At 41.3% G+C, this 24,426-nt stretch overlaps 1 protein-coding gene across 1 annotated transcript in view; it reads right to left on the bottom strand.

Annotated features, from left to right (window-relative positions):
- Nucleotides 1-24,426, bottom strand: part of LOC124596488 (zinc finger protein 879-like) — a 358,944-nt gene that overhangs the window by 28,482 nt on the left and 306,036 nt on the right. The window contains exon 8 of the mRNA XM_047135638.1: nt 18,093-18,257. Within this exon, the coding sequence (XP_046991594.1) occupies nt 18,093-18,257 (165 nt within the window). The remainder of the gene's footprint in view (nt 1-18,092; nt 18,258-24,426) is intronic.

The following is a 24,426-nucleotide window of genomic DNA, read 5'->3' as shown; positions in this document are numbered from 1 at the left end:
TTGATTTCTTCCATATTAGCAACCAATTCTTTTATTTCCTTTCTTACTTCTCTGAAAGAGTACCAATCTATCTTTCCCTCTGTCCACATTCATATACTTCTATCGCTGAAGTCCTTCCCTTTTCCGTGATTTCTATAAATCTTCAACTAGGAACCTTAGTGGGCCGAAGAATCAGGACGCACGATCACACTTCCACACTCAAACCATTAAATACAAAGACACAGACAAGTAATACACAGGGAGATGTAACAACTGTCACAGATAAGGGGGGAAGTAGTGCTCAGGAAGGGCTCAAGCACATGTGCTAAGTAACGATGGTTGCACATCTCAAGTGAAATGGTATAGTAAGCTTAAGCTGAAGGAACAAGGGGGGACAAAGCGTACATCCACCTGTGTTCATAGCTATAGTAGTACAAGGTAATATGAATGGACATAAAAAGAAATAGACATTAAGCCAGAGGTATCAAGTCAAATAAGCTATTAGCTAAAGGAACAAGGGGGGACGAAGTGTATATCCACCTGTGATCATAGCTATAGTAGTACAAAGTAATATGAATGGCGATAAAAAGAAACAGATATTAAGCCAGAGGTATCGAGTCAAATAAATTTCTGATGAATAATAGGATTGTGCAGACCGAATAGCCCAATGAAAAGAAATAAAGTTACAACCATGGACGAAACATATTTAGTTATTAAGGCTATATAAGTGACCTGTAAGCAATGAACAAATAAAGAATTTAAGCAGGTAGGCTGAAGGACTCAGGAGGAGGAAAGGAGAAGTGGATAGAAATTTTACCAGGAAATTTTAAATAAAACAGTGTGCAGAGGAGTATGAAAGAGGCAAGACTAGGAATCATTGTTAGAGAAGATAGGGAGGGCGCATCCAATATAGATGAAATGAGAGAAAGAGAGGCAGGTAGGCACACCCAGAGGAGGCTGACCTATACTGTGCGGGCAGGGGCACCAAAAAGGGGATTGACCTGTACCATACTTTAGTATAAATGGGAGGGGCATACCTACCCAAGGATGAGGAAGAAGAAAACCCCAGTACAACTAATTTTTTTCTGACCCGAAAAACCGGTGGTTATCATTGCAACAGCTTCTTTTTTTTAAAAAAAGTAAAGACTCTACTCAGAATAATGCCTGAACTTCGAAACTGGCTAAGGGGAGGGATTTATTTTGGCTCAATCCTGGAAGCAAGAGTAGATAAAGCTATTGGAAACAGCTAATACTTGTTGTACTATTAGTTTATCATACTACTATGTCTATGAAAGATATTACCAACAGCTTAATAAAATACCGGAGATGGGAGAGTTTTTGTACCTAATGTTTTTATGTAGTACAAAGTAACAAGATAAGTGTTAAGAAAAAAAATTATTAAAATATATGTTGTGTGCAAAATAACAAGTGCTTGAGCTAAGGTGAGGGATATGTAGTGTCCCCAGAATTTTACAAACGTCTGGAGACACTTGTGTTCCAGCTGTTTCGAACACGTGTTATTTTAAAGCAGGGTGTAAGGATGATCATGGGATACTGCACCCATTTATTGTTTGTACAAGCGAAACTGGAAGGGAGATAATTCGTCGGTGCTGGCCAGTGTTCAGCGCAAACTGCCAAGAATAAGCAAATACACCCCGGAAGCTCTGTGGCCAGCTGCAAATAGTAATGTAGAATTGTATTGTTAAAAAACAAAGGGAGAGACTCGAAATAGTGACTGTTTATTAGATGTTGAACTGCTGTTGAGACTACGTGGACTGGACGTGGATAGTCAGCCACGATAAAAGCTTATGTATTAATTATGTTCAAAAATGTGTAATTAACTGATTCTGGGTACCCGGTAATGTGTGGGCTTATGTAATATAGTTTAGTTGTTTTTTTGTACAAAGTGGAAATAAATATGTTTTGGTGCATTGAATGATATTCCAAGAGGAGCATATTTTTTAAAAAAGAAGAAAGAGAGCGAGAGAGTGAAAATTTCCCGTTCCTAGCAGTGAAATCTTCTGAGAAGTGTCAGGTGCTAGCAGAAGACATCAGTGCTGCAAGAAAGCAGAACCAGCATTCTTCAACATGTAAGTCAACGAAAACGCTTAAGCTGTATAGAGAGAGCTTAACATTACACCGGGCCACCAAACTAAGTCTCTGTCTTACCATTTATAATCTATCTGAAACCTTCCAGTGTCTCCAGACCTCTTTCATGTATACCACCTTCTTTCATGATTGTTAAACCAAGTATTAGCTATGATTAAGTAATGCTCTGTGCAAAATTCTACCAGGCGGCTTCCTTTTCATTCCATACCCCCAATTCATATTCACCTACTACTTTTCCTTCTCTTCCTCTTCCTACTATTGAATTCCAGTCATCCACGACTATTAAATTTTCATCTCCCTTCACTATCTGAATAATTTCTTTAATCTCATCATACATTTCCTCTATCTCTTTGTCATCTGCAGAGCTAGTTGGCATATGAACTTGTACTACTGTAGTAGGTGTGGGATTGGGTCGTTTCGGGAAGGAGGCCAGACAGCGAGGTCATCGGTCTCATCTGATTAGGGATGGATGTTGGCCGTGCCCTTTGAAAGAAACCATCCCGGCATTTGCCTGGAGCGATTTAGGGAAATCACGGAAAACCTAAATCAGGACGGCCGGACGCGGGATTGAACCGTCGTCCTCCCGAATGCGAGTCCAGTGTCTAACCACTGCGCCACCTCGCTCGGTGGTAGGTGTGGGCTTCGTGTCTATCTTTGCTACAATAATCCATTCACTACACTGTTTGTAGTAGCTTACCTGCATTCTTTTTTTTTTTATTCATTATTAAACCTACTCCTGCATTACCCCTATTTGATTTTGTATTTATAACCCTGTATTCACCTGACCAGAAGTCTTATTCCTCCTGTCACTGAACTTCGCTAATTACTACTATATCTAACTTTAACATATCCATTTCGCTTTTTAAATTTTCTAACCTAACTACCCTATTAAGGGATCTGAGATTCCAAGCTCTGACCCATGGAATGCCAGTTTTGTTTCTCCTGATAACGATGTCCTCCTGAGTAGTAGAATGGGGGACTACCTTAACCTCCAGAATATTTTACCCAAGAGGACACCACTATCATTAAACCATAGAGTAAAGCTGCTTGCCCTCTGGAAAAATTACAGCTGTAGTTTCCCCTTGCTTTCAGCTGTTCGCAATACCAGCACAGCAAGACCGTTTTGGTTAATGTTACAAGGCCAGATCAGTTAACCATCCAGACTGTTGCCCCTGCAATTACTGAAAAGGCTGCTGCCCCTCTTCAGGAACTACAGGTTTGTCTGCCCTCTCAACAGATAGCCCTCCGCCGTGGTTGCACCTACGGTACGGCCATCTGTATCGCTGAGGCACACAAGCCTCCCCACCAAAGGCAAGGTCCATGGTTCAATGGGGAGGTGTCAGCCTGTAAGATAACTAATTCTTCATCTTCCTCAAATGATTTCATAGATTGTCTTTCCACTCTGCAAATAATGGACACTTGGATGTCAATTGGGTAACTTGAGCAAGAAAACAGCAAAATAGTCTGATAACCTTGAGAGCCTTATCTGTGAATGGTATTTACAACACAGTAATCAACTTTTCTAAAAATAAATTTGACAAAGGCACCATCTCAGTGCTGAGTACGGGACTGAATTTTGTTCCAGCTTCACAAACACTACCAGCTGCCAAGATTATAAACAGTGTGTAAAAAGCAGTGTGGCATTTTCCTCAGGAAGAACCACATGAGATAGGCTTAGGATTATAGCAAAGGTCAAGCATGCTCTCTGTAAAGAAAGAGCACAGAGGAAGACTTCTCGTGGCTTACTGCTTGCCTGATGTGAACGATGGTGCTGGATAGGCGGCACCAGTATGTGTCATTTCTGTGACGTCATCACGAATGATCTCATACTGTCCTTAGGGCATAAAAGTTGGAACTTCCCCAGTTCCACATAGAAAGAGCCCATGATGATGATGATGATGATGATGACAGATGTAGTCATCAAAAGCTTGGAATTTTATGTGAATTTTACCTAGCAAGTTTACTGATAACTTTTTTATCTGAGGACTCTGCCACAGAAGACTTTGTAGCTAACTGTGTTCCCAGTTATCAAAACTCCATAAAAAGATATTGTGTTTTGCAAGGAACAATGTCAAATGGCATCAAAGATACCTGAAAATAAAGGAACAAATTTATATCTGGATCAGTAGAGTTTTCTACAATAACTGTTCACATAAGCACAACTGTTTGAAGCAAGGAAGAACTCAGCACATTTCGGCACACAGTCCTTGAAACTTCTGCAACTACTTCCTGTTGGTGGTTTCACTTAGTAAGTGGTCTCATAACAGTTTTTTAAAAATGGGAGGAGCTCTAGTTACCGCACCTGCAGATTGTGGCATGTGTTGGAACAAACAATGCCAGTCATCTATGCTCTGAAGTCATACTCACATCATTCCAGTGACTAGCCGAGATGGTTGAGAATACCAACCTCACTCTACTGGACTCACATCCGAGAGGACAACAGCTCAACCCCGCGTCCGGCCATCCTGACTTAGGATTTCCATGATTTCCCTAAATTGCTCCAGGCAAATGCCAGGATGGTTCCTTTGAAAGGGCACGGCCGACTTCCGTCCGCATCCTTCCCTAAACCGATGAGACCGATGTCCTCGGAGTTTGGTCTCTTCCCCCAAAACAACCCAACCGACCTCACTTGTGGGGTTTCAATGAGGCTCACGAACTGCTGCATTGGCCCAGAATGGATTTTTTTCCTGATTCTTAGCTACACTATGTGTGGGGTGTACACAAGAGTTTTCTAGATTAGCTGACTCTCCATCCAGTCCAGTAACGATAGCTGCGGGAAACTCGTAAGTATCAGTACAAGATCCCAGTTGCTGAAGCAAATGCAACAGAGTTTGAAGCTCTCCTAAAAACAGTGGAGCTCACATAAATATGGCACAGGTACAGAAAGCTGGTTAAAACCTGAATTGGACAGCAGTGAGAGTTTGGAGGAAAATGTAAGTGCGTACTTAAAGGATAAGCTAATGGAAAATGGAGGCGATGTATTTGTAAAACAAGGAACAAATCAACCAAGATAAAAATTATATATGCATGTGAGGTTATTTGGGCAATACTCAGTACCAATGGTGGGCATAAAATTATAATTGGGTCCTTCTTCTGTCAAACAGACTCACCTCCTGCTAACTGAAAACTTTGTAGAAAACCTTAGTTTGCTTGTATGTAAGTTCACTGAGTGTACTGTAATCATCTGAGGGGACTTTTAATCATCCAACAATCAATTTATGCAATTTCAGATCAGATAGTGGAGTTTGTGACAAGGCAGCATATGAAGCATTACTAAATGCTTTCTGTGAAAACTTCTTAGAATGGGCCAGTTTGAAACGCCACCCATGATGGAAATATGTAGGATGTAACAGGTTCAGTTCACTAGATAAAGAGGCAATAGTGTCATGTCTCAATGGGGAACTTGAAACTTTTAGCTCAGGGCAGGAGCATGCAGACGAACTATTTCTCATGTTTAAAAGAGTAGTTGACAATGCACTGAACAGATAAGTACCCAGTATAATAGTTAACGATGGGTGGGACCCTCCATGGTATACAGTCACTGTCAGGAGTCTTCTACGGAAATGGAAACTATTGCTGAGTAGGTATAAAACTAGATAGATAATAGAAAACTTAAGGCTACAATAAAACAAAGCATAAGGCTGCAACAGAGAGATGCTGCAAGAAATTTGTTTGGCTGTCAAGAGAACAATATGGAAAGCCTTCAATCACAAATACAGCAGAATATTGTCAAAAGACCTTCCACAAAACCCAAAGAAATTTCAGTTGAAAAACTTTCCCTCGATCCGTAATTAATGACCTTGGGGCACTGTGTTTTAATACAATGTCTTCCACGATGAATTTGGCTACCTCAGATGCTTCGGCTGTTTTCATGGCTTTTGTAATGGCGAAGCATGTCAGATAATCAGTGCAAACAATAATCCATCTATTGCCACTATTAGACGTTGGAAATCGTCCAAGGAGGTCTATCCCAACACGCTGGAAAGGTGTTTTGGCTGGTGCAATTGGTATTAGTTGGCCAGGTGGTTTCTGAGGAACTGCCTTTCTCCTCTGGCACTCTCTAGAGTGCGACACATAGTGACGGACACTCCTAAATAAACCTGGCCAGAAAAATCTTTTGCGGGTTCTATTGTAGGTCTTAATAAATTCTAAAGGTCTGGCCTCAGGTATGTCATGGAATTTCTGTAGAACATCTAAACGCATGTGTTTAGGAATCACTGGTAGTCACCTCTTTCCAAAAGGATCAAAGATTTTCAATCCATTAACTACCTTGAATTGTCCTTTCACATCCTCTGACCAATTTAAGGCATCCTCCTTCTACTCAGCAGAAAGAGCCTAGAGTGCAGCGAGACAGTCACTATCTTCATCAAAGTCTTGACGGTCTTGCACAGGGTTTCTTGAGAGACAGTTGGCATCTTCGTGTTTTCTTCCACTATTGTATACTATGGTAATGCCATACTCTTGAAGACGTAGTGCCCACCTGGCGAGTCGTCCTGTTGGATCCTTAAGATCTGTCAGCCAACAAAGTGAATGATGGTCTGTAAAAACTGTGAATGGTCTTCCATAGAGATACTGTCAAAATCTGCACATGGCCCAGATCACAGCAAGACATTCTCTTTCTGTAGTTGAGTAGTATCTCTTGGCTTTTGTAAGTGTCCTAGAAACACAGGCTATAACCTTCTCTTTTCCATGCAAAATTTGCACCAGAACAGCACCAATCCCATACCCACTGGCATCTGTGTGTACTTCTGTAGGTGCTCTCTCATCATACAGACCAAGTACAGAGTCAGTCGTCAGAGCGTTTCACAGCACATCAAAAGAATCTTGTTGAGCACCACCCCAGAAAAATTTAGCATCAGCTTTTAACAACACTTGGTGTGGCCTGGCTTTGACACACAGGTCTTTGATAAAACGACGGTAATAAGAACATAATCTGAGGAAACTTCTCAAATCTCTAATACTTTTACGAACAGGAAATTCCATTATAGATCTCATCATTTCTGAGTCTGGCCACACACCTTCATTTGACACAAGGTGCCCAAGTATTTTGATTTCTTTTGCTCCAGAGAGACAGTCTGCCTTGTTGGAGACACTTAAGAACGGCCCTCAGTCTTTTTATATGTTCATCAAATAAGTCTGAGAACACTATAATGTCATCTACATAACAAACACACATGGTCCACTTCAGGTGACATAGAAGAGTATTCATCATCTGTTCAAAAGTTGCTGGTGCATTACACAAACCAAACAGCATTACCTTAAACTCATACAGGCCCTCAGGGGTGATGAATGCAGTTTTCTCACAATCAGCCTCATCTACTTCGATTTGCCAGTATCCCGAGTACATGTCCATGACTGAGAAAAACTTATCCCCCTTCAGACAATATGGTCTATCGTCAATTCGTGGAAGAGGGTAATCATCCTTTTTAGTTAACTTATTAAGCTTCCTGTAGTTGACACAAAAGTGCCAACTACTATCCTTCCTCCTGACAAGGACCACTGGTGACGACCCTGGGCTCTGCGAAGGCTGAATGATGTCATTCTGCATCATTTTCTCTACCGCATCGCAAATTATTTGACGTTCCATTGCTGACACACGGTATGTTCTCTGGCTTATTGGTTGATGGTTTCCAGTGCTTCACCATCAATTTGTCTAATTTGCTCTTCACGTGTGGATTGAAGCATTCAGAGAACTCTTGAAGAATGGCAAGTTGCATCCTCTGTTGTTCCTTAGTGAGATCTGGTGATAGTCGAGCTAGAAGATCTTGTCTCACAGTCGTAGCACTAATTTCACCCACAGACTCGGCATGGGAGATTTCTATGACACTCAGATGTTCTTCAATTAACAGCTCAGCATTTGCTATGCACATGCGTCTTGGAAGAATCTGCGGTTCTCAGCGACAGTTAACTATCCAGAATTCACCGAATCCATTCTTAAACGAGACGACAGAGGCTGGGATGACCAAGTTATTCTTCAGTGGTATGCTTCTCTTACATTCCACTACAAGATCCATGGTTTGATGCATGGCATGACACGTGACAGTTACCTTTCCAGCACTGAGTGCAGGAATGATCACTTCATCCAGCACACATAGTCTCCACACACTTGGATGCGCATCTTCCTGTCCACAGTATCTCATCTTGTCTAGCATAATCTTCGAGCGACCACAATCTATAATTGCCCGAGAAGCTTTCAAAAAGTCACATCCGAGAATGATGTCATGACTCCACTCTTGTAAGATGATGAATTCTAAGGGCTGTGTATGGCCACTTATACCCACATGAATGGTACATCTTCCTGTAGGTTTTACATATTTCCCATAAGCCACCTTCAGCAGAGATATTTTGTTGTCGATGAATACGGTTTTCTGCAACTGGCGACAGTAATTCTCCGAAATGACTGAATATGATGCTCCAGAGTCCACAAGAGCTGGTCGGCCATCCATGAGGTATTGACGTAGTTCCCTGTCGTTTTTGTAGTGATTGACGGCAGAGGATTTTTCTCTTCGGTGGCCTCTCCTCCGTGGAAGGTCACACCCTTTAGTTTTCCAGGTTGTGGCGGGTGGGTGATCGGCTGAAGGTTTAAACGGCAATGGAGACCTTGATCGGCATGTTGGGGAGCGTCCTCTCCAGCGGCTAGCTTGTGGCGGTGGTGACCTACGTCGTCCTGCACCCACATCTTCTTGTTCATCTTCGTCGTCCCGGAATTGGCATCGGCTAAGATCGGTCTGCTGTGTTCTGGAATGGGCATCATCAAATATCTGCCACCTTTCTTGACTAAAGCACATCACATGTCCTGGCCATCCACAGTGGAAACATAATTGTTGGTTATCCTGGGTCCTCCAGACATCAGTCTTCCTTGGTGCCCAAACAGGTTCCTCATGCAGCATTGTAGGAATGTAACTCAGCCTGGATCTCGACTTTTTCACCATTTTAAAGGGAAATGAAGGACGTGAGATTGGGTTCAATATCTGTTCCACTTCCTCCCTTATGACCTCTTGAAGCGTCTCGGTGTTTTGCTCTCCGTGTAATCCGAGTGCCTTCCGAACTTCCTCTCTCACTATCTCACAAAGAACACTTGTGAAATCAGTTGCTTCCTCCACCACAGACATCAATAAGACATTTGGAAGCTGTTCAAACATCTTGCGTGTAATTGTTTTTTTATGCATTGTCTCGATATACTGGCACCATTTTATGCAGTCGTCTGCAGTCGAAACCTCCTTCAGGAGTAGGGCTTGATACACGTCCTCAGCAACACCCTTCATGAGATGTGCAACTGTATCCTCCTCCTCCATTCTAGGATTCACTATTTTACACAGCTCCAAGTTGTCTTGAATGTAGGATGCTGTAGTATCTCCTGGACGCTGTGCCCTGCACTTTAATTTATCTTCAGTCTTGCACTTCTGTCGTTTTGTGTCGCCAAAAAACTTGCGCAGATCCGCCTGCAGTATTTCCCAACTTGTTAACTTCTCCTCGTTGTTCTCATACCATTGCTTGGTAGAAAAATGTCTGTGTCTGTATATGTGCGGATGGATGTGTGTGTGTGTGTGTGTGTGTGTGTGTGTGTGTGTGTGTGTGTGTGTGCGCTCGCTCGCTCGCGCGCTCGCTCACTCGCGAGTGTATACCTGTCCTTTTTTCCCCCTAAGGTAAGTCTTTCCGCTCCCGGGATTGGAATGACTCCTCACCCTTTCCCTTAAAACCCACATCCTCTCGTTTTTCCCTCTCCTTCCCTCTTTCCTGATGAAGCAACCGTGGGTTGCAAAAGCCTGAATTTTGTGTGTGTGTTTGTGTTTGTTTGTGTCTCTATCAACATACCAACGCTTTCGTTTGGTAAGTTACATCATCTTTGTTTTTAGATATATTTTTCCCATGTGGAATGTTTCCCTCTATTATGTACATATTGACACACAAGAAACTTAAGTTTGTCTTTACAACTGAATATCCAGTCCTTCAATCCAGCGCACTGCATCTGGGGTTTCTAGCAGGAAGTCCTCTTTGGCACCGTGATAGGCTCGAATCCTGCATTCACTGACAATGTGGTGAACAGTCCGGTATGGAGCCCCGCAGTCACAGGCTGGATCAGGCAGCTTCTTCCACTTAAAGAGAGCATCCTTGCATTGGCCATGGCCGGTATGGATTCTGTTGAGAGTATTCTAGGTCTTGCGTGGTAGGTCAAATCCACTTTGAAGTTTAGCATCTGAGAAGATGTTATGCAGGTGCACATCTGTCATTGCTTCCCACCGACCTTTCCATTCTTCAAGAGGTTTGAAATCCTTAGCAACCATGTCAGCAGCATCGCACAGAGTTGGATGGCATGATTTCAGTCTCTTACGATTTAAAAGTGGCAGGTCGCTATGCACGGGTAGGTTAGAATTCCTGGAGATCTTGTGGAATTCTCTCATAAGGGCAGTACATCTGCGTAGATCAGGAGGCATTATACCGGTTAACAGTGGAAGCCAATAAACTGGAGTAGATCTGATTGCGCCTGATATTATGCACATTGTCGTATTCAGCTGGGTATCAACAAGCCTTGTATGATGACTGTTCGTCCAAACAGGCGCACAATACTCAGCACTTGAGTACACCAAGCCCAGAGATGAAGATTGCCGGGTGGTTGCTGAAGATCCCCAGGTAGTTCTGCATAGCTTATGGAGGATGTTGTTTTGAGTTCTCAATTTTTGAGCTGAGTTAAAAGGGTGGTGTTTGTAGCATAGTGTACAATCCAGGATGACACCAAGATATTTTGGGTTCCAATTATGACGAAGAATTCTGCCTCTGCAACTTACTTCCAGTTTTACATTCGCCAACCGGTTATTTAGATGGAAGCAACACACTTCTGTTTTATTCACACTGGGTTGGAGTCTCCAGATTTTGAAGTAATTATCTAATGCAGACAGGTCATTAGCTAGAATCTCTTCTGTTGTCTTCATTTCCTGGTGTTTTACGGCTAGAGCCAGGTCATCGGCATAGCAGTATTTTCTGGACGAAGTGTCAGGTAGACCAGATAGATATAGGTTGAACAGTGAGGGTGAGAGAACTTATCCTGAGGCAATCCATTGTTCAGCTTCCTCTCTTTACTTATGTTGCTTCCAGTGATTACCTGGAACTTCTGATCACTTAGCTTGCTGTTAATCATTCGAGCCATTGTTCTGCAGGGTATGATGCGGAGAAATTTGTAGATAAGGCCTTCCCTCCACACAGTGTCGAATGCTGCAGTTAGATCAACAAATACCAAAGATGTTTTCTGCTTCATTTGGTATCCTGATTCTATGAAGGATTTGAGACACAATACTTGATCGCAGCAGCTACGCCCTGGTCTTAAGCCTGCCTGATCAACTGGAACGTTCTCTAGGATAGCGCTACTTATTCTGTTATATACTAACCTTTCAAAAAGCTTGTAGCAGCAGCTAAGTAGGGCAATGGGGCGATAGCTTTCTACCTTGTTGCTGGATTTGCCAGGTTTCAGAACAGATATTATATTCCCCTTTTTAAACTCCAATGGAAGTTGACCAGTTAGCAGGATGTCAGTGAAGAATTCTGCCAGCCATTTCTTAGCTTTTCCTCCAATATGGATCAGGAATTCTGGATGGATACCATCAAATTCAGCGCCTTAAGAGGTTTGAGGTCTTTCAGTCCAGAGTCAATGTCTGAAACTGTGAAGGGATGGGTATACTCAGATGAGGGAGATGCCTTCTTTTCCAGGTCACAGAGCTGTCGTCTAATATGTCTTGTATGTTTCTTGTCAGGAAGTACTCTTGAGGTAGTAATGATGTGGGAAGCAATTTGCTCTAGTGTTACTTCGGAATTTTTTCTGCATGCTGGTGCACTTCCTCCCAGTTTTCTCAGAAGACTCCATGCTTTCCTGCTCGAGTGGGTAAAGTCCATATTTTCGACTATTTCTGCCCATTTCTGCCTCCGAGACACGTCCAAGCTGGACAATAGTTCCGTAGCTACCTCTGGGTCCCCACTTCGCTGGAAGTGTTGATACAGTGTTCCACTTTCATCGTTCCATCCTGGAACATATCCTTTTCAGTATCCTCTTGGCACACATTTTTAGCTGTTGCTGTTATTGCACCAATGAAGCGTTGATAGTTATTATGTGATGGAGGTATCCATCGAATGGTCTTATCCAGTTCCGTTGAAAACTTCATCCAATCAGCTTTCTGGAAATTCCATCAAGCATGTGGAGTTGATCATATGACAGGAACCGTGCAGCCAATTTGTATTATTACAGGTCTGTGTTGGCTGTGAGGAAAGACATCTATCACTCTCCTTGTGGCGTTGATGGGAAAGCCAGTTTCGTTGTAGCTAATAAAGCATAAGTCAGGATTTGAATCCTTGTCCCAAGCAGCTGACCTGAAAGTGCCTTGATCTTTGGCATCAAACACTAGATGGAGATTATTCTCTTTGACCCATTCTGCAAGCGTGCTCCCATTTTCATCATTCAGAGAGTGTTTTCAAAGTTCGTGGTGACTATTGAAGTCTCCAGTGGAGTGAAGGAACATGGACATACAATTTATGTGTAATGTCAGAGAGATGCTACCTGGAAAAATTAGGGAAACTTTTCAAAGGCTACTCTCCTTACAACAGTGTTGCACCAAAGTTTTGCTGTCTATTATAATGAGAAGTAAAGTGAATATTGTTTTCCGAGGCAAAAGAAAGTCATTTACTCCAAGGGAAACTGATTGTCATCATTAGATGAGACTAATCATCCTACAATTGGGAAAATTACTATTTAGTACATGGTGGGTGTGACAAGATGTTCTATGAAATATTACTAAATGCCTTCCCTGAGAACTACATGTAGTTGAGTTGGTGTAAGCACATCTACATTTACATATGACGTGTGATAACAAAATAATGGGATTTTATTTAAATTTTGAGGGCTTCATAGAAATGATTTTCAATTTTTTTTATCTTGCTGGTACACATGTTCCTCAAGTATCTTTGCATTTTCAGCCATTTTGAGTATGTAGTTTACTGTTGACAGTAAAAAAAAAAATAAAAAAATAAAGAAGGTTATATATGTTTTTGAGAGCTCAAGAATGTTTACTTTAACTGATGACGATGATTGTGCTAGATGCCCTACTACATCAATTACTGGCAACAGTGTGGAATAAGTAAAGAAAATGGTTCTGGAAAATCGCCAAATCACCATCAGAAAAGTTACTGATGATGTCAGCATATTCCTTGGCTTCTATCCTTATCAAAAATAAGACTGATAGTTCGGAAACCTACTCATGACAGAAATATATTGGTTCTAACAGCAACAAATTGACCTTACCCTTTTAAAGGATATTTGGGACTGCTATCAGTTAACATGAACTCTGGTTACCAAAGTACAATGGGCTACTATAATAAATAGAAAGATTTACATGTTCAGGAAATTAGATAAAGAAGCAATAGTGTGGTATCTCAATAACAAAATAAAAACTTTTAGCTCTAGAAAGGAGCACGTAGAAGAAATATGACTCAGGTTTAAAAGAATAATTGACTACAGACTTGACTGATATGTACCTAGCAGAACAGTTCATGATGGGAAGGGCCCTACAAAGTAAACAGTCACTGTAAAGGAACTTCTAAAAGTAGTGTAGAGTATTGCATAATATGCAATAGGAGTAGAACAAAGCACATGGCTATAGCCAGAGAGATGCTGAACAAAACATATTTGACTGTCAAGAGAGCAATGTGTGAAGCTTTCAATGACAAATGTAGCAGAGTATTATCAAAAGATCTCTCAACAAACACAATGAAATTCTGGTCATATGTAAAGACTGTGTTACCAAAGTTAGTGTCCAACACTCATGCACAAGACAGAAACTGAAACAGATGGTAGCGAAGTGAAAGCAGATATGCTTAACTCCATTTTCAATGTCCTTCGACAAAGGAAAATCCAGGGATACTGCCCCAAATTTAATTCTCACACCAGTGCAAAGATGAGTGATATAGACAGTAGCAACTGTGGTGCTGAGAAACAGCTGAAATCACTAAAATTGAACAAAGCTCCAGGCCCAAATGGAACCCCTAATAGAATCGATACCAAATTTGCTGATGAGTTAGTCTCCATTTAAACCATACTCTACCATAGGTTCCTTGAACACAGAACAGTGCCCAGTAGCTGGAAGAAAGCAGATGTCACACCCACCTACAAGCAAGATTACAGAAGTGATACACAAGGGTACTGTCCAATATACTTGTGGATATGTAACAATACTAGAGAAGGAAAGTTGCTACTCACCACTGAAGTCACAGTTGCCTGAGATTGCAGACGTGTGTGCATTTGCGTGAGTGTCTGTGTGCTTGTGTGTATGTGTGTTTATCACTGACAAAAGCCTTAAGGGCATGAAGCTATAAGTGTGTGAATCATTTTGTTTTGCCTATCGTGACTCAGCATCTCCACTATATGGTGAGTAGAAACTATCTTTCTCTAATATTGTTACATTCCATCCTGGATTCTCCATTTTGAGAGGATATAAAATTGTCTGCCATTTTATTGGTCAGAATTTCAAAAAAGCAAACAACAATCTGATTAATAGGAAAATCCTGTGTTACCTTGATGTATAAATGAAAAAGTGTATGAATTGTGTGTTTTGGTAATGTTGAGTGGAAAGGTAATTTTGAGGGTTAGAACTATCTTTATTACATAAGAACGTTTATTATGGAGCACATTCTCATGTTCTTGATCTATTTATTTGCCTGAGGTATTCATTATGGGCTTATGGCCATAGGGTGCTTGGGTTTCGGGTTCCGCTGAGTATGTCAGGAGTCCACTACATGCTGCAGGCAGCTACAAGTGTAGCAGAGGCTGTGGGGTGTGGACTGGATGGTTTTATAGGTTAGAGGACTTGGGGAAACACAAAAAGGGCTTCAGTCACAAAGAGTGCAGGTCAAACATAGGAACAATGTAGATACAGGAACCATTGGTAAAATAGTTGTAAATAGCTGTGTTGGGAAAGTACCAGAGCTCCAAGTGCTAATAGAAAACACTGATGCTTGAATTGTTATAGGCACTGAAAGCTGGCTAAAGCCGGAGATAGGTTGAGCCAAAATTTTTGTGGAAAGGATACACTAAACATGGTGGTGGAGTGTTCGTCGCTGTGACAAGTAGTTTATTTTGTAATGAAATTGAAGCAGACTGTTCGTGTGAGTTATTATGGGCAGAAGTCATCCTTGGCAACCACAATATAATAATAATTGGATCCTTTTACTGATCTCCCAACTCATATGATACACCTGCTGAAAGGTTCAATGAAAATTTGAGATCAATTTCAAGCACATATCCGACTCAGACAATTATAGTTTGTGGTGACCTTAAATTAAACTTGATATGTTGGAAAAAATACATGTTTAAACCCAGGGTTATGCATAAAATATCATCCAAACTTGTGCTCAATCCATTCTCTGAAAGTTATTTCAAGCAGTTCGTTCATGAACCCATGCGAAAAGTAAATGGTTGTGAAAACACACTTGATCTCTTAGCAACAAATAATCCTGAGATAATAATGAGCATCAAAATGGATACAGGGATTAGTGAAAACAGGGCTGTCATAGTGAGACTGAATATTGTAACACCCCAACTCCTCCAAAAATAAATGAAACATATACCTAATTAAAAAAGAAGACAAAAATTCACTTGACGCCTTCCCGACACAATCTCCACTCTTCCAAATTAACAATGTAAATGTAGACCAGATATGGTGTTGATAGCAATTCAGAGATTTATACCAAATAAATTAACAAACGGCGGAGCTGATTCCCCTTGATATACAAAATGGGTCAGAACACTGCTGCAGAGAGTACAAAAAAAGCATGCCAAATTCAAATAGCACAAAATCTCCAAGACTGGCGATCTTTTACAGAAGCTCAAAATTTAGTGCAGACAACAATGCAAGATGCTTATAATAGTTTCCACAACGAAACTTTATCTCGAAACTTGGCAGAAAATTTGAAGATTCTGGTTGTATGTAAAGTCTGCTAGTGGCAAGACACAGTCAATGCCTTCTCTGCACAATAGCAATGGAAATAATATTGGCTACAATGCTAATAAGCAGAGTTACTAAGCAGAGCCATTCAAAATTCCTTCACCAAAGAAGATGAAGTAAATATTCCACAACTTGAAACAAGAACAACTGCCAACATGAATAACTTAGAAGTCGATATCCTCAGAGTAGTGAAGCAACTTAAATCACATAATAAAAGCAAGTCTTCTGGTCTGGACTGTATACCAATTATGTTCCTTTCAGAGAAAGTTGATGCAATAACTCCATATTTGACAATCATTAACAAATGCTCGCTCAACGAAAGATCTGTACCCAAAAACTGGAAAATTGCATAGATCACACCAATATTCAAGAAAGGTAGTAGGAATAATTCACTAAATTACAGACCCATGCCACTAATTTTGATATGCAGTAGGATTTTAGGACATATGTTGTGTTCAAATTACCTTGAAGAGAATGGTCTATTGACACATAGTCAACACGGATTTAGAAAGCATCATTCTTGTGAAATGTGAAAATGAACACTTTACAAAATGAAAAAAAGTAATGTCCTATGGCTACAACATCAATAAGTTACAATTGCAATAAGTCAACACATACAAGTACCTGAGTGTAGCAATCTCTAGGGATATGAAATGGAACAATCACATTGGTCAGTCATAGCAGGTGGCACACTTCAGTTCATTGGTAGAATAAAATGGAAATGCAATAAGTCAAGAAAGAAGATTGCTTTATTGTGTCCCATTCTAGAATATTGCTCAAGTGTGTGGGATCTGTACCAGTTAGGACTAACTGGAAATATTGAACATGTACAGAGAAGGGCAGCACAAATGGTCACAGGTTTATTTGAGCCATGGGAGAATGTCACAGAAATACTGAAGAAACTGGAATGGAATATGCTTGAAGATAGATGCACACTATCTTGAGAAATCCTATTCAGAAAGTTTAAGAATCAGTTCTAAGTGCTGAGTAGGAATATACTACAGCCTCCTACACTCACTTCGTGTCACTCCAATAGGGACTGCCAGGACATGATTAGGCTAATTACAGTGTGCTGTTGTCAGTCTTTCCATGATCCATACATGGGTGGTAATGTGAAGGAGCCATAACAGCTGGCACTATGGCATGCACTTGACAGTGATTTGCAGTCAAATAAGAAGTTCTCCAAATGTATAGGAAATAAAAATATGTCTACACTCGAATGAGTTGTCTTCAGTCCAAAGACTAGTTTGATGGAGCTTTCCAGGCTACTCTATCCTGTGAAAGCCTCTTTATCTCCAAATAACTTCTGCAACCTACATCCTTCTGAATCTGCTCATTGTATTCATCTCTTTGTCTCACTCTACAATTTTTACCCCCCCCCCCCAAACACACACACACACACACACACACACACACACACTCTCACTCTCTCTCTCTCTCTCTCTCTCTCTCTCTCTCTCTCTCTCTCTCTTCCCTCCAGTACTAAAATGGTGGTCCATTGATGTCTCACAACATGTCGTGTCAACTGACCCACACTTCCAGTCAGGTTGTGCCACAAACTTCTGTTCTCCCCAGTTGTTCCCAGTACTTTCTCGTTAGTTACGTGATCTACCCATATAATCCTCAGCATTCTTCTGTAGCACTACATTCCAAAGCTATTACTGTCTTCTCTTCTAAGCTGTTTATCATCCATGTTTCATTTCCTTACATGGCTACACTCCACACAAATACCTTAAGAAAAGACTTCCTAACACTTAAATCTATATTCAATGTTAACAAATTTCTGTTCTTCAGAAATACTTTTCTAGCAATTGTCAGTCTACATTTTATATCCTCTCTACCTCAGCCATCATCAGTTAGTTTGCTGCCCAAATAGCAAAACTCGTCTACTACTCTTAAGTGTCTTGTTTCCAAATAGCAAAACTCGTCTACTACTCTTAAGTGTCTTGTTTCCTAATATTGTTCCCCCAGCATCACCTAATTTAATTCCACTACATTCCATTACCCATTGATATTACTCACCTGGTAAGTACGAGTAGTGCTTCTGTTGGTATTTATGGCATTAGGGTCATCACTGTTCCGGTGACGCCTCTTCATGTGCTTATTGTAGTTTGCCCAATTTGTGAACTCTCGCCTGCACTCTTGACAGCTGTACGGCCTCTCCCCCGTGTGCTGGCGCCTGTGCACCTGCATGCAATTAAGATTCACAAAGTGTGTACCAAACGTGGTTTCATTTATGTAAACCCTTTAAGTGACAATATACTTTTTTCCAGCACATCAATGAAATAAATGTCAGCATGTACTCTTTTGGAATAGTAATGAATAGAACTGCTCAATCTATTATATATTTCTCAGTCCATCATAAGCTACTGGGTAGCAAATATTTATACCAATGTATCATGAGAATAAAAATTACACATGGCAGTTCCCATTATACATACATTTACCAGTGTGGATTGACAGCATTTTTACTAATCTTTGAAAAGATAAGGAGCAGAATTAAGAGCAAAATAAGAATACTGTTATCGCAGAATGTTCTGGCACTCACAATTCAGCTCTGTAATTGTTTTTATAAAACATTCACAATGAGCCCATTTTGGCATATTGCCATCATCAGGTGATCTGTAAATACATAAGTAAGCAATGGTCTTAATATAATGGCCTGTAACTACGACCGGAAAAGTTATAATACATTGTTAGGTGTTTTTACCTTACAGTAATATTGTTGCTGTCATATCGTCACTGTCGTGTCCTGTCTTTTTTAGAATTATTATTTCTCCTTAGATGCACACTGGAAATTTATATCTGATTTTAGTTGGTTTCCATGTCTACTATTCTTTTGACTGCCTGCAAAGGTAGTACGTGCTTTTGCCTGTTGTGGCCGGTGACAGTGAAACAGACTGCCACCAGTGCCTGATAGTTTACTACATGTACACAACCCACTACTGAACACTGCACGTGAAATGGCACTTTGGTGTTGCACACTTATAATGGTAGACAGTTTGTGTGTGGTGTTGAATGCTCTGTTTAAAGCAATTAAGTTCCAAATATCGAGTGCCAAATAACAGTTTTAGTTGCACTAGAGCTAGAGTTCTGCACAGATGGACATGTCCATGGATATCCACACAGTAATTGCCTAGTGGATAAAAGCTTGTTTGGATATAGACATAAGCAGGTTATACTTACAGATATCTATAATAAATAATAATAATAATAGTATAGATGCATCCACCACAGCAAGTCCTTCTTCCTGGACTTTCACACTATTAAGTGTGCTTCCTATTTCTGTTCTAACAGCTATTGCGTCTGAGTAATTACTTTTTCTTTTGGAATAAAATGACTAAATTATGCAATTATCAAAAGATGCCACAAAGTGACACTCTTGCTGTTCTAGTGCAAGCCATTCTTTGGAATCTTTGCTCCACAGTCTGACTCCTGTCTGAGTATTACATATAACATAAATAATGTTTAGCATAAAATCATGGAATCTATAAATGTTTCTGTTAATATGGTGTGGAAAGTTCTGGCATAAACTTCACTAGTTTCACACTTGTACAGCTACAGGATGCCATCTGAATACACAATGTTTCTTTTAAGTATATTTAAATAAAGAGTATAATACAATGCTTGCTAGAATGAGCAATGTAGCATGTTGACATGCTTTAACATACATATTATAAACAATCTATGTGACTAACATTTAACAATATGCAAAATATGATGATGGAATTCATTCGACTTCCCAATGTTGCAAAAATACTCCACAGAAAGTTTCAAAAAATCAGAAACTTTCAAAAAAATCCGTTTCAGTAATTATGATATTATTACAATTTATGGAATGTTCTGGTAATATGACAATGCAGTTACAATTTGCCTATACTTTCTAATTTTATGACATGTATATACAGTGTTTGTTGATAAAATGTTAAAAAATGGATATGAAATTTCTTTTCAGCATGAGGCCTTAAACATAAATGAAGCAAAAATGTTCTGAGGCATCCTTAGATGCAGAAATAAATGAGTTTAAATTTGATATAAGTAACAAGTATGTTCTGTCAGTAATTTGCAGCAAAACTTAGAATTCGAGTGTAGCTTTCAGGAGACAAAAATCCAGACAGACACAAGTCTCTCATACTGATTGGGTTAAAATGTTTCACAAAACTTTAATGTCCACAGATGCAAATGTGAGTGTGATGCCACTAATATTTCTCTTATTCTTGCAGATGTTTAGTGGTAGCATTACTATCCTTTTAACTTTGAAGGTAAATAGCATTTCATTACATTTCGTTCCTCACTGTCAAGGCACAATATTTTGCAATTATAAATGTATTAACATCAAACTTCTTGATTTGGAGATAACATGGTATTTTCACAGTAATATATTTGTGGGGACACAAGCTCTATGGACCTCTGTCCCCAAGAATATAGCTGTGAAAACAGTATCTCTGGACCTTGGACAGTGTGTTCTGAGATGCCAAGTGTTTAAGTTGAATCTGTCTGTACAAGGTGTATAAATAAATATTGTGTGTGTGAATCAGTAATGTTGACAGTCATTACACATCATGAACATCATGTTTATTACCCAAATCCAACATTGGTGACCCCAAGTTTTTTGACGACTGTGCCACGACATTTTCATGTGACACATTGCTCCACCTCCACCCAACATGAGAATCCAACACTTTGCTGATGTGTATCCTATATACACTGACAGTTAGCCAGCTGTAGTCAATAACAGCAAGTGTTGTGGGTGTTTATCTAACGACTTTCAGCGTTACAAGATGGAAATTGCAATACTTCTGTGTTTAATACCCGCACAACAATGCAACCATTGTCACATCATCGCACACATAAGGACTACAATATTGAACTTCCATTAACTACAGTGCCTTTAACGAACACTGAAAATAGTGCTACGAGTGCTTATGTGGACACTAACCTCGTCAGACTATATAACGAAGGGACAATGACAAGCGGTGGTAGTGAAGAATGGCGCTACCCTTCCACTCCGAGCATTTTTGAGTGCAGTGTTCCAGTTGATATACGTAGGTTGGAACTTAAATAGTGGCAACACTGCTGTGGAGACACTATGCAAGGGTATCTAATATTGTCGCTGATAGCACACATTGTTGACATATCTACCTAACCTCTGAGCAAATGGACTCGCCCATCCCATGTCACCAGCATGCGCACAAACGAGGGAAACACAGTCACTTGTGAGCGCGTGGTCTGACACTATGTTTTCAAAATGGACACAATGGTGTTGGAGCAAAATTGAATGTGCCAGAGGTCGTACTGCATGACAGTGTCATCAAGATCTTAAGAGGTGTGTGGGGAATCAGCACTGCCATGCAGAACCTTGGCACGTTGGGTAAAAGCCTTCAACGAAGGTCGTCAAACTGTGGCAGACATGCATCGGGCAGGTCGTCCTAGTATCTCTGAAGAAGAAGTGCACACTGTTGCCACATTACCTGAAGGAACCCCTGGGCATGCGAAAAATTGCATCATGATGGGTTCCGCAGGAACTGACGGAAATGCAGAAATGGATTGTTACAATGCTACTTGGAGCACTATGAGCACCAAGGAGGGGCTTTCTTATGCCATATCGTAACACTGGATGAGACGTGCCACATTGTATGAGCCAAAACTGAATTGCCAATCCGACAAATGGCGTAATTGTGGGTTGCCGCAAAAGTCAAAAGGGTGTCAGAGCCCCAGTATGGTGAAAGTTATGGTGATTCTCGTGTACAACTGTGACAGTGTTATGCTAACGCATTACGTTCCTCCATGGCAGACCATCGATGCACAGTATTACTGTTCGTTGTTGGAGCATCATCTGCGACCAGCTTTGCAAAAGAAGTGGCGACACTTTCTGTGCAACCCACCCATCATTTTGCATGACAATGCGTGGGTGAATACAGCGCAAGCTGTAGCTGCTCTGTTCGGTCGATGGGACTGGTAAGTACTGTAACCATCCACCATACTCCCCGGACTTAAGTCCTTCTGACTTTGACCGATGACCGTAGCAGTCTGGTCCCTTTAACCCCAACCAACCTTCTGACTTGGATTTGATTTCAAAGATGAATGAACCACTTCGTGTCATTCGCTTCAGAACTGTTCCAGAGATTCAACAGGCAGTAGACCGCTCCATCCTCACCATCAACAGAACAGGCTCTGCTAACAGTATACTACGCCTTCCACATTGCTGGCAATGGTTTCTACACAATGCTGGTGACTACTTTGAAGGACAGTAACAGGTGCAAATGTATCGGTTGTGAATAAATAGTTGCTACGATTTAAGTTCCAACCATCTTACATTCAAGTGGTACTAATGCTACTCGCACGTCTCCCTATGAACCGAGTGAGTATCATAATTGAGATGTCAGGCATTGACAGGTTACCAACCACAGTGGCGTAACAAATGCCGAACTATCAGTGACAACAAACAAGTAGATCAGTGTATTTGGTGGTCTCAGGGAGAGATAATGCCAGTTCATAGTGATTTTGAACTACTGCACGGTGAACCCCCCCCCTCCCCTTCCCCGTAACTGGACCCTCAGCTAACTTCAGGCCACGACCGCTGCAGCGCAGCAACAATCACGGTGCACAGACTCTGTTCCTGCAGGAAATCAACAAGAAAGGGAGACAGCTGATGGCTGGTCAGCCACAACACAGCACAGCCAAAATAAAACGACAAGCGACTATATTGGTTTCACGCGCAGTTCAGCGCCAATGCACACCACTGCCGACAGCCGTGTGACTACCCAAACTACACCGGTGGCCAGGCGTGCACCAGCCTGCCTCCCCACAGCAAGTTGCCTTTCTACTGGCAATACCGAAGCACATAACACGCCACACACACGAGCAGATGGCATGCAACTGTTTGTTTACGACCGCCGGCTACATCAGTATCTGCCGGTCCATATGGGCGCGGACATCAGCACACTACCCCCACATCCCAAAACACAAGATTACGAGCCCTCAACTGTACAACTCCGAACGGCAAATGACGCAATAACACTGGTAATGGGGACAACCTCCGCGACACTCTAGTTACACGACCACACACTGTGCCCACGGACTTTCTTTGGGGCTGAAACAGTGGAACTGTTGCTCGGAGTGGACTTCCTCTGTCATTAACGTCTCATCCCAGACCTCAGAAGGGCTCTGTTATTACAAGGTGATGGACAACACCCTACAGGGGGCGTCTGCAGTGACAGTCTGCCTTCCTTCATAGACCCTTCCCCTCCACTGCTAGACTTGGAGAACGCAGCGGATCTTGCATTACAATGTGCAACACTGTACAATGAACTAGACAAAAGAAATACGGCCTACACGAACATCTACAAAGAGAACAACAAAACACGTACAGAAAACTAGCAGCTATGCAGCTGCCATCACGAACTGGACAGCCAACTGCAATGAATCTGGCAGCGACTACAGATGGCCTGATGCACCCAACAGCCGCAGGATAGCTGCACAACCACTAGCACGGATACACAGGTTGTTACGGTGTCTATTATACTTGGTGATGCAGCTCTCACAAGCAGGATGAACAGTGACAATGTTTCTGCTCTCACGAGCTAATCACTCACCGACAAGGATACCACCTCTGTGGACAGGTTAGACAACAGGATTCTGTCTCCTGGACCATCCCTACCAATCAAAACAGTTGGCATAGTTATGGACGGCACCGTCCACAGAATTAATACCACCTCCCGTATGCCACCACCACCACCACCGCCTAACCCCCAGACCTTCCAACAGTGCACGGGCATCAGCTATCACTATGCGGCCAAAGAAAGATGGTTCATGGTGCCTCTGTGGCGACTACTGGTACCTCAACGCCAGAACAATTATAGATAGCTACCTTGTCTTGAATATCCGAGATTTCACACACGAGTTGGCAGGGGCAACCATCTTTAGTGTAATGGACAGTAAAAGAACGTACTCCCACATATCTATGGAGGAGATTCACAAAACAGCCATTATCTCTCCATTCAGTTCACATAAATTCTTATTCAAGCTGTTTGGGTTGAAAAACGCTGCACAAACATGGCAAAGATTCCTTGATGTTTTTCAATGTGCCACGCGGTTACTGCTATTTCTAAGATTTAATTATATTCTCAAAATCCACAGAGGAACATGTACGACACCTGCATGGAGTACACGACAAGCTGTCACAACACGGGGTGGAAATTAATACTGACAAATACCACCTGTGACAGCCTTGCATCATGTTCATTAGCCTTCCAGTCAACCCAACAGGCATACGGCCCACACAGGGCAAAATTGAGTAGATTACTAACTGTTCCCCTCTCACAAATTACCAAGAACTACGTAAATTGTCTACTGA

This window comes from Schistocerca americana, chromosome 2 (assembly GCF_021461395.2).
Source record: "Schistocerca americana isolate TAMUIC-IGC-003095 chromosome 2, iqSchAmer2.1, whole genome shotgun sequence".
NCBI lineage: Eukaryota > Metazoa > Arthropoda > Insecta > Orthoptera > Acrididae > Schistocerca > Schistocerca americana.
This window is presented reverse-complemented; position numbering and strand designations above follow the sequence as displayed.